Below are 12,124 nucleotides of genomic sequence, written 5' to 3' on the forward strand. Positions count from 1 at the left end.
TTATATTAATTGTTCAACCAACTTTTTTTTTTTAAGCAAAAGATAAGGACAGACGCAAATGATTCATTTCAACATCGGCCACTAACATTTTAGCTTATGTTTTATGCATCCCTATAAAAAGTCAAGTATGTTAACATTAAGCACCAATAAAAAAAAAAAAAAAAAGTTGTAATATATAACGACAGGGGCACTAAAGGCGTGTTCCGCACTCTGAAATCGTAGCGAGCGTTCAAATTCAATTTAAAATTTATGACGGTGCAGAAATGTAACCAAAATGAAATTAATTTAAAAAAAAAAACAATAACACCAATCAAAATAGATCCGTCACACCTTGTAATGAACCTTAGCACTCATTTCATGCCTTGTATTGGAAGACAATTCATTATTTATTTATTTTTTCGATTTACTCGCCTCAGGCACAGACGCGCAATGGCGTGAGAGGAGAATGACAATTTCAAGCCATAAATGTGATCCGTTGCGAACATTTTGAGTTGTTTACGCCAAGTTGAGAAACTTTCTGCCTGAACATTAAGGCCTGTAGAATTCATTGATTTCAAATTAACATAATATAAAAAAAAAAATCTGTTTTATTAATTTATTTAAATTTATTTTTCATTTCGGCCGGTCTATTTCAATCTAGCAGGGGGCGCTCATAGATTTTCCAAAAACCGTCCAACCCTTCTGAAAAAAAAAAAAAAAAATCTGAAATCAAACATTTTTGACGGATTACAGCGAGTTAACCTCCATTGGTCCGAGGCCGCTATTTAAATAAATCTTGGCCGCGATACAGTGAAAGAAGAGCGCTGCCGACATGTCAGAATGATACACAGCCGCATGCAAATACACCAGAGCGAGCGAGCGAGCGCCGGAGCATCTTCGCGGAACGCCGGCAAAGGGATTTCACCCACTTTCCCCTGGCACCAAATCAGAATGGATTATGATGTTAATTGGGAGGATTCGGGTTGCTGTCACACCTTGTTAAAAACTTTTACATTTGCTGTCATTTGCAATTCAATGTCACGTCACTCTGAAGGGGAAGTTAAACTGGCAGCCGACGTGATTGGAGAATAAAAGAACCGTCGGCGCTCTCCCGGTGAGAAACAATCAGCTCAAACTTCGCAACGTGTTTTTGATGAAGGTGACAAATAGAATGCGTGTTGTACATTTTTACAAGTCGGAATAATCCGGAGTTGGATCGGTAGACGGAGCGAGGCGGATTTATTTAAACGGTGACTTAAGCGTTCATAAACTCAATAGTTAAAAAGAGGAAATAAAAATAGCTTAGGGAAAGAACGTACTGAATATGATTTTGGAGGACATTTTTTAAATGACAAAACTTCATTCCAATTAAGTGCAGCAGAACAGCTCCTTCACCATATTTGCTTTCTGTGGGGGCGGAGTCTAGAATAAATAGCAGGAATAGCGTGGCGTACAGGGTGACGACACCCGGACTCTTAACTCGATGGGGAAACTTTCCCATGAATCCCGAGTGACACGTTGACTGATATTTTGATGGAGCGCAATACAGCAGCCTGCAGCTCGAAGCCATTCATTCTGTCACAGCGCACCTCCAGGCCCGCCCAAGCGTAGCCGCCCGCTAACAAAACCATTTACATCTCGCGAGCAGCCCATCCACCATTTCCAATAAAACGTCGCAATTGATGGATGTCATTTTGGTGCTCATAGACGTTAACTCCACTCGCGAGCTTCCTCCCAATAACAATATGCCGCCACTTTATGAGGTCTGGAGAAGCCATTCTTTTTAATGAGGCCTGTTTACATGTATTGATGCGTTTTACATCTTCCTTCCTCAGCCAGACGGGGGGGATTTGTAATTCCCTGACTTGAGTTGTAAAATGATTTTATTCTTGTTGTCTTTATTTAAAATAGTGGTTAGCAATCGGAATATTATAGCTAGCGTCCCATCGGGTGTTTTTAAAGATGGTTCCGCTAAACACGCGGATGAAATGCATTCGCTAATAAATACATCTCTGTTAATGTGCTGAGTCCTGATTTTTTTTTTCCTTCTTTTATTATACTTTTCAAAGGTAATGCTCTCACGCTAGAGTGTAGCTTCGACCAGCAATATCGAGCCTTCAATAACAACGCGAGCCATTACGGGCATTTTAGCGAGAGTGGTTTGGGCCTCGTTCGACTCTCTCTGGACCTGACATCCATCGTGGCCGTGACGTGTATGGATGTACTCGAGTACAGTACCTACTAGCGTGTGCTATAGTGCGTAAATAAAGCAGCTTCTCCCAAGACACAATGAGGACAAAGTGGCGTGAGTCACTTTCCAGTCAGAGAAAAACAAGTAAATGTATAAAATGTGGATTTTTATGACGATGATAACGAGCGGCTTTCATACCCACACGCGAGTGAGCGGCGGTAGCACAGAGCACTTACAACCGACGGACAGGCAGTTTACACAAGAGAGACGGATCTTTTTTTTTTTTTTTTCCCCCACCAACCCGAGACGCGAAGCCTCGCAGGGAGAAAATCCATACGCTCGATAAACAGCATGAGAGCCGAGCAAAGTTCATTTTCTGCACTCGAAAAGTTGAGAGCACCGAGGTGATACTTTGCACACGGCGTCGTGAAGCGGCGAGAGTCTACAAGCCGGGCCCCGACTATACGGAATTAAAAAAGAAATTCCAAACCGTACTGTGGGCTACACATCCTCTCCCACAACTGCTAACCGAACAAATTTTCTCGACTTTACCCGCTTTGTATCCAGCTAAACTACAAGTGCGTCAATCTCCCGGACGAGAAACAAAAGCAACCAAAACCATTTTCAGTCAACTGTGGTTTATTCTAAAGCCCATAGCTCATTAAGCAGGGCCCAACAAAAACACCCCCAGAAGGAAGAAAGGAAATAGAAACAAAAACTTGTGATGATTTGGGGACGGTATTAGCCTCCAATTACTTTCCGAGCCACTGTGGGCTTATATCTAATTTTAGAAGCGTAACAACGAGAACAATCAAGTGTTTTGTAAACAGCAGAAGCAAGACTAGGTTAGGACTGGGTGACGACTGAGATCAGGCCTATCTCGACTCGTACTGTTATTTATTGCCGTGTTCAACATTTATTCAGACTTCTTTGTTGCTAGCTGCCTCTGCTAGCTGTTTTTGTTATCTCGCGTACGAAACGCATTCTATAAATATAGCCGCCTTGGCTTTCCTATATAATATTTAGAGTCCGCACATAAAGTACAGTATTGATTATTCATGTCCGGGGTTGCCACAGAGTGCTGCTCAGTCTCTCCGCCTGATGTTGTAAACGCATAACGTCGATATTTTGGGATTTTCGTACACGGACGAACGCATCCATATCAGTCCCCTTAAAGATCGAACATGACATGTTTTGAGTTCACGGCTTGATGCTTTGGGCAGCGTCTTGTTAGATACAAAACACAGCTCCATTTGAGAGCCAGCACATCAGGCCCATATTTCCTCCCAAATACATTTAGCTGTCATCCACGATGTAAACAATGTGACTTTGACTTTCCCCTTCCATTAGCTCTATTGCCTCCCGTGTGTGTGTCTTGGAGTGTGTGTGTGTGCTGCAATGACTCAAGTATGAGAAATAATCAATAGGCTCCCAGTCTGGCCCGTTGTGCACACTCCCGATCAGCCTGACAAAGACGGATTGGAGCGCCACGTCCGAAAGTAATTAAGACGGTCTGTCGTCATGCGGATGAAATCAGGAGCGTGACGTCCCCGAGGCAGGCGGCGCAAAAACCTGTTAAAGGGGATATATTATGGAAAAGACGTGTTTTTTCATTTCTCGTACAGGAGTGGCTCAGCCAGGTTCAATTCCTACTGCAGTAACCCGATTTATTTGATCCGAGTTGTAACGCGGCGTCGCTAACTTATGCTAATGCTAAAGTTGTACATTTTGAATAAGAAACGGGAATGAACCTTGACGATAAACAATTGAACGTTGTTGATAGGGAGCTTAAAATATAGTTAAGGAAATGGAGTTGAGCATAATTTTGAATAAAACAAATTTACAACAATATTTTCCATCCCTTTGGAACTTTGTTTTGAGGGTGATGGTGGGACGGCTCAGGTACGCAGATCAGAAAAAGAATAGAACAAAAATGGTCGATTTTAGCCAAATTTAAAAGCGCTACTATCGGCTAAATAAATAGGCCAATCGATTAATCGGTCGGGCTTAACTTTTTAACAAGAAGAGATATAATGACTGACAAACACCAACCGACCAAATGGAACAATCGCTTCAATTCAAACAAACAAATCATTTCAAAATTCTTTTTCTAATCCGAACAGATACACTTGGACTCCTCGATTTGAAGACATCACTTTTGACTCTGCATGTAATCAACATTTTCTAACATGGCGTCGTCTGATCGGTAATGAAAAATCTTTCCGGTCGGCGCCTCACGTAGCACTTCTGCTAACAACACACAAAAGATTATTCTCGGGATATTGCTTTTACTTTATTGCATTTGCCGGAGTCATTGCTGAACCCCCCCACCCCCACCCTCGTCCCATCCCTGAATGTGCTGTACAAATAAAATTTGAGAAACATTAGAGTGTGTCTGGAAGGAGGAGAAAGGAATAGTAATGCGGCGGGAGGGGGCTACTCTAAAGTTGTCGCCGTGTTTTGCCACACATCCCGCTGCGTGCGGGAATAACGTTTCATTCCGTGTGCATAAATGCATCGGCAAACAGCACTCCAGCTGGAGATGTGTTAAGGGAAAAAAAAAAAAAAACAGTACCTGTCCCTTAAATTTCAGTGAGATATAAATCAGGGACACAAATTGATTTCCATTTTCCATTTTTATTCTTATCGGAAAGTGACAGCTGTGGCACATTATTGTCCTATTAGGCGGTGGAAAGGTTTATCAGGGACTCCTTTTTTAAGGAGACATATTATATGAACAATTTAAAACAGTTAACAGGGCTCAGCAAATTGGTCTTAAACTTGCAGCTTAGCAGATAGTGAAAAAAAATATTTCAATAAGAGGCTTCTGGCTGTTTTATGCTGCTCCCACTTGAAACATTACTGTCAAGGAAAATAATAAAAGAAAACTACACGGTGTATTTAAAACGTGATTTAAAACTTTGCGCTAAAGTTTGCTAGCTTGATTTTTGCCATGTTTTCTGCTTTAATTTAACACACATTGGCGTTTGAATTTTTGTACTAGATAATACATACAGTACATATACATAGATTAAACGCTGAGAAGGAATTTTGTGATATACATAAATTTAAAATATAGCCTAGCAAACAACCAAAACAAAACAGTTTTTTCCCCCCCCGGTATTGTAGCCTTTGTAATATGAAAACTGCATTCTAATTTGAATTTGATTTAGAGTTCAGGCCTACTCAAAAGCTATCATCCTAACTCATGCCAGGCGACTGTAATGCAAAGGTTCCGTTGAATTAAATGATAGCCTGTGCCAGAAACATTTACGACCGTGGTCTAAAGAAAAAAAAAAAAAAAGCAAGCGACCGCAAGGTCAAGGCGACTCTACATTCATTTGGACAGAAGCAATGGTGCGTATTTTTTTAAGCCGGGCATAAAACAAAGTGGAATAAGAGTAAGCAAAGCGTATAATGCATATAAGAGGCAATAAATGGACAATAAAAGCAAAATGCTGAATGATAATTCCGAGTTGGGCTCGACATTGGATAAAAATCGATCAATCGAGAAATCGTGTCTATTTTGGCCATCCAACAAGATCTGAAAAATTGCAAAATTTTCAAATCATTCTTTAAAATTTTCGAACCATATGGGATTTTGAGTTTAGTGTGTCACAAGGAAGGGGGAAAATCGTTAAAGGCGGCTTGTGATTGCTCCATCAGCCAAACTAATGTGGTCTCGTCTATGTCCCATACAGAAGCCGCCAGTTTGCCCTTCCGATTGTTAGCGTTGTCGCGACCGCGGCCAATCAGGTGAGAGCAAGCGGGAAAAACAATGCGCTATTGATGCTTCCTCATTAACACGGCGTAGTTATGAATAGAGGCTTCTGTCATCTTCTGTTCGCCCTAATTGACCGGTCTACATTTCAACGTGGATGTGTCGGAGAGATGCTTCCCAAGGTTTTCACGCCATTTTTTTCTCCTTCTATTTGACCGAAGACGGGATTCAGAGTTGAACCGAGTTGCCACTTGTAGGAGGTAGAACACGTTCAAGGAGTCTACACCCCCACCACATAATAAACTGTTCTTTGCAAACTAGCTAGCTACCATTGCCGACCTGAAAACTTCATATTTGCTTTGAGGGGTCAGAAACCTTTTGCGGCCCTGATCAATTTTATTGGATTTCACCGCCAGCGTACACACACACTTATTCTCAACCAGTGTGCTGTGAGGGATCATTAGGTGATTAGTGAGAAATGTTCTCTTCTAATTTAATATGTATTATTATTATTTATATATATTAATATAATATTTTTATATTTTGTTTTTTGTATTTAATCTCTTATTTAAATTTTATTTTAATATATTGTTTTGCTTTATAGTTGTATTTTATATTTATTTCAATATTTTTTTTTTGTTGAATCAACACATAAAAATGACCTAGAAAAGTTTACTTGCTTCGTCAATTAAAAAAATGTTTTTTTTTTTAAGTCATTCAGCTCGACCTGGCTCAGCACAAGTCGGTTAGCTCCCATGTAAACATGGAAGCAGAGCAGAAGAAGAGGAAAAGCTTGCCTAAATGACTCCGGAGCAAGTATCCAGTCAGTGGCACTTCTCCATGCGAAGCCCCCTTCCAATAATAAGATTAGTTAGCAGCACATTAAGTAGACCCATGCATTATCTAGCAATTAGTAAGAGGGGGGGGGGCTTATTAAGCTGTTTAATGTAAATTTAATGAGCAATAAATTCGATTTCTTTAAATAGAAGAGGGAATTATTGTTACAAATGATGTACTGGGGTGATCTAATGCACAGGGCTCACGCGTGGGCTCTATCGATGGGCCATTAAGTGCGGGATCATCCTCATCATCATCATCATCATCCTTGACCACGTTGCTAGAATACGAGTCCTTTTATGGAGTCAGGTGTGTGAATTATTAACTGACTCGAGGAGCCATCATTGGAGGAAGAATCCAAGTTATTAATTTGCGTGTAATTATTGAAAAATTATGAAATAAATCACATGTCAACAGGTCTCACCTTGAAGCGCACTTTTCTATTTCGGTATTTCAGGCGACATGGTTTTTCTCACTTTTGTCATTCGTCTGAAGAGTTCCTTGACACGTCTGCGCACCCCCATAAAGGCGTTAGGAAATGTCTCCCAACTTATTAATCGCCCACGCGACAATACATCGATTCATTGATCGCTTCCTCGATATTTTGACAATCCAATGAAAGAGTACGGTAGTTAAAAATGAAATCACTTGCTTTCATTTCAATGGGCAGATCGACAGACCGAGTGACAGACAGACGGACCGACTGATGGTCCAACCAATAGACAGACTGATCGACAGACTCATCGACAATCCGGCCAAGCGACAGACCACCTGACAATCCGGTAGACAGAAAGACTGAACAGAAAAAAATCGTCATTAATTCCACCCATCTTTTTATCAATGAGAGGTCATCAAACGGCAGACTACTGAAAAAAAAAAAAATCCTGTCACGATGTGTGGAGCCCCCCCCCCCCCCCCCACACACACCCGGCAGCCACAACAACAAGTCAATCTGAGTGATCTCAACACTTGTATCATCACCGAGGGAGCAGAATAGGGAGACGGACACGAGCGATCACTCACGCTGGCAAACTGCTGGCTGCCAGACGGCGGCGGCGGCGGCGGGCTGCCTTGAGTGGAGCGTGCCAACCGCAACCCCCCCCAAACTAACAACTGTATGTTTCCTTTTGTTTCTCTGAGACGCTGTCCTTCAGCAGCGCCCGCGGGCTCAGTGACAGCTCCGCATTGATCCACTTCTCCATCGCTCAGGCCTGACGGATAGCTTCCAAGCGACAATACCTTTTCTCACATGAAGCCATCTAATACGCCGGGGGAGGACACGTCGCCACGACTCACGATTAGCGCACGATTAGCAATCTGGTAATCCAGTGAAGAAATGGAGTCGATTTTTCTCACTCGTTATTTCAGCACAAAAGCGGATACGTACCGGAAAATGCTATTTCTTAGCACACCTATGGCATTTTCTATTGTTTGCTAGCGATGAGCTAAACGGACTTCATCAAGGCAAAGTTGTTTTGAATACCCAAAGTGCAATCACTTGATGTAAAATTCAACAGGCGGTGGCGATAAACAGCTCAGAGCGTCTTTTTAAGATGAGTTGTTTACGACAGCACCTTCTGCGCAACGCTGCTGCTTGTCGTAAAAATCAGTTGACTTGACTATGTGTACTTCTTACAGTAAGTGTGAGTCCTTTTTTTTTGCCACCTCTGGCATTGGTTGTTGTTGTTTTTCATCCGCATCCAGCTGGCGCAGGTCCGAATACGAGTCCACTTACTGTGCGGCGCGACGCAAAGCCAATACATTATTTTCTTTGACTGTGAGGTTAATTAAATTAACGCCTGGACGGGGGTAAGACACTGCTGAACGCCGTTCCACTCCAATCGGATGCGTAATACAATCAACAACTGTGAAATACAAGCGGTACGTGGAGACGGCTGAAGGATGACGGCTACGCTCGTGAGACAATTGTAAATAAAAAAATTCAACAGTGCTCACTTTTGAAAGCTGTATTGATTAACGTAATTGTTGCTTTATACAGATTTTCAGATTGAAGCAATGTGTCATGGCTTTCCAGCGATTTACCGAATGGTGATGTCGTTAATATGGATTACCTGAGATTCTAACCCAGAACTGTAGAACTGTGAAGCAGACACGCTAACCACTAGTCAACCAAGCCAACACACCTGTGATAATTGATGTCAAGTAAAAGTGGAGAAATGAAGAAGTGAGCAGGACTGGAACAGCGCATAAACATGAATATAGTACAATAACAACACTTCAGAAATAATAATAATAATAACAAAGTCTATGCTAGCGCAGTCACATAAATCAAGATCATATTCAACACTGTCCAAATTCATCCAACAGACATCTTTGGTGCTGCTGTTTTGGTTAGCAACAGGGTTCCAATAGGCTCAGCCATTACCTCGAGAATTTCCTTGTGAACTGAGACGACTTACAACCAAAAAATGCTCGTTTTAAGCCGCTTAGGAATTCTATTGCGTTTTGACAACATTGCGTTTTTTTGTTTTTTTTTTTGGTATGGCGCCGACGTGAGTGGCAGCCTCCCAGCAGTGTTCTCTCTTTTTCTCTTTATTTCCTTCTTTTCTCCTTTTTCTTTCTGTCTTTTTGTCCATTCGGCGATGCTGGTGCCTTCTACCGCACCTCGGTATCGCTTTGGATGTGATTTTCTTTTTTTTTCTTTTTTTTCTTCCCCTGGGACCGGGATGGCTGCGCACATCGGTCGAGACCGGCGTACCTCTACGACGGCTTCCTGCTTATCCGGCTGATGCTGACCGGGTCCCTTGCCTTGCAGCCGCGACCCCTGTGCTCCCTCGTGCTCGTCAGAACCAGCGACCTTCGCCGTGCTAGCCCCGTGGTGACCATCTGCACGTGCCCCGACTGGGTGCCCAGGACGCTGCTCACACGTTTGCCTGCTTTGTGATGTTTTCACCGATTCACGACCACGGTCCATTGGGTGCCGTTGAACTGGACTACCCTTACACCTGTCTGTGGACCCCGTGGAGGCTATTTTGTGTGTTTTGGGGTGTTTTCTGATATTGAGGGGTGCTGGTTGGGCACTGTTGCTTTTTTTCTTTTGTCTTTTTGCTTTGCTTTGCTTTGCTTTGCTTTGCTTTGCTTTGCTTTGCTTTGCTTTTATCTTTCGCACTTTCTGGCTTTCTTTGTGGCGCCGTTGTATGGCAGCCTTATGAGGGCCTATTGAGTTGCGCTCATGCCATCTGTGTGTCTTTTGTATACCCGCTCTGTGGTATGGATACTGCTGGGGCCTGAATTTCCCTGAAGGAGTAATCCCAAAGGATTAATAAAGTTGAGTCTAAGTCTAAGTCATATTCAACACTGTCCACATTCATCCAAGAGACACCTTTGGTGCTGCTGTTTTGGTTAGCAACAGAGTTCCAATAGGCTCAGCCATTACCTCGAGAATTTCCTTGTGAACTGAGACGACTTACAACCAAAAAATGCTCGTTTTAAGCCGCTTAGGAATTCTATTGCGTTTTGACAACAACCAAAAGGAAGCAGAATGTCTTAAGCTCAATCGCTATACCTTGAAAATACCGTGCTGATGTTTTGCCACGTTTTTAGAAACACACATTTTCCCGCGCTTCCCTTGAAGCGCCTGAAACGCACGTAGACAAGCAATTCAATATTAAAAAAAAAAATAACATACATGCTTGCCATTTTTGCACAAGCCAGGAAGTGACAACAACAGTAGCAACAGCACAAAACACACCGCTGCGCGGGATCGAACCCAGCAGCATGCTGACATTTTACCCGCTATACATGCGCCACTGGTGTCAGCAGGGGTATCTCACACGCACACACACACACACACACACACAGATTAAAACCCACACGGATACACACCAACGACTGCAACTCTATTGCAACCGGGGAGGTCTTTGGCAGGGAAACGACTAGGCAGCCAGTGAAAGTGCGCGCTCTGCTTCATGCATTCGTGCACAGACATGTCAGTTGTTAAACACACACACACACATTCACGCACACACGCAAAGGAGGACACGTTGTGTGAAAACGCAGCTGCAATGCGTGTTTTCCTGCCTGGGTGCACAGTTCAAGCTGTACTGTTATGATATATTGCAGGACGTTCAACTTGATTCAAACTGCGCTACTTTCTTGCTGCACGTACGTATATTTGTGCGCTACTTTTAGCACACGACATCGCGTCGCAACTATCGACAACACGCTTAAAACCCACGCCGAATTGACGGCCGGGATGCGGCACGAGGAATAACATGCGCTGTTTCGTCGCGGACTTCAACCTCGGCGCGGAAGGGTGCGAATAAGAAAGACGGTGAAGAAAAGCCAGTGGACTCTCGTGCGCCAGCGCTGCGCGCAAACAACTTGTGCCAACACCCCCCCAGCTTTGCGCTCTCCCCAATTTTTTTTTTTTCGCTCCCTCTTTTTAAGACACTGCGTCGTCAACATGGCAATGACAAATCCATAATGACTTACCTTTGAGGAAGAAGCCCATTGAAATCACGACAAAAGCCAGTGAGAGAGCGAGAGATCCGCTTGCCGTGCTCGCCATGTTGGACACCTGCTGGAGACTGGCGGCGTTAGATCACCTAGAGAGGGCCATGGGATGGAAATGTGCACCCATGAGGAGAAGAGAGGGAGGGAAGGGAGAGAGGAGGGGACGGGCGAGAGGAAGAGGAGGAGGAGGGATCAAACGTCGAGTCAAGCATTCTGCATTCGGTTTCAAAAGGCAAACAGGACATCACACACTTGACGCGCTAATATCGGGCCAGTATGTTCATGGGTCACTGCGTCGTTATATTTTTGAAATAGAATAAAAATAAATGTGTTCTTTATACAGAACAAGCAACCAAATAAAGTACAATCATATATATTCATGACATATGTAAACACAAGATAAAGTGCATACTGTATAAACAAACAAACTGCATATATGGATTTAATCCTGACAGATATTTTTATTATGCAACCCAAACTATCAAATGTTTTTGAAACGTCTCTGACTATAATTTATTGGGAATGAATGTAATCGCAATGCATCTATGACAGTGTCAATAAAAAAGTGTCAGTAATATTTACATCGACTCAGAAAGTGTATTTTATAAAGTGAGTACTGAGTGCACCCATATAGACAAAATGGAATTTTAATAGAAAAAGAAGTGAAATGAGAAAACGGGGGGAAAAAAATGAAGACGTTTGTATGCCCCCCCTATCATGTTCAATGTTACTACAGACTGCCCCCTGTCTGCTAATGGAGTACTGCACTTTATAAATGTACCTCCGCTGTATTCTAACATAAAGCAGTGGCAAGTTCTTGTCGAATCCCAGCAAACTCAAAGAATAATTAACACAATGTCTCTTCTTTTCATAAAAGTTAGCACACTGGGAATTGGAAACGTTGCGGGAGCGTGACGATC

At 42.7% G+C, this 12,124-nt stretch overlaps 1 protein-coding gene across 3 annotated transcripts in view; it reads right to left on the reverse strand.

Annotated features, from left to right (window-relative positions):
• cadm1b (cell adhesion molecule 1b) overlaps positions 1–11,347 on the reverse strand; it is a 95,367-nt gene extending 84,020 nt beyond the window's left edge. The window contains exon 1 of one of the 3 annotated variants that reach the window (XM_049726790.2): positions 11,184–11,347. In XM_049726790.2, the coding sequence (XP_049582747.1) occupies positions 11,184–11,259 (76 nt within the window). In that variant the 5' untranslated portion in view covers positions 11,260–11,347. The remainder of the gene's footprint in view (positions 1–11,183) is intronic. The other 2 variants (XM_049726791.1, XM_049726789.1) reach the window with 2 other exon arrangements.
• Between the last annotated feature and the right edge of the window lie 777 nt (positions 11,348–12,124).

The sequence above is a fragment of the Syngnathus scovelli genome, chromosome 7 (genome assembly GCF_024217435.2).
Source record: "Syngnathus scovelli strain Florida chromosome 7, RoL_Ssco_1.2, whole genome shotgun sequence".
In the NCBI taxonomy this organism is placed as follows: domain Eukaryota; kingdom Metazoa; phylum Chordata; class Actinopteri; order Syngnathiformes; family Syngnathidae; genus Syngnathus; species Syngnathus scovelli.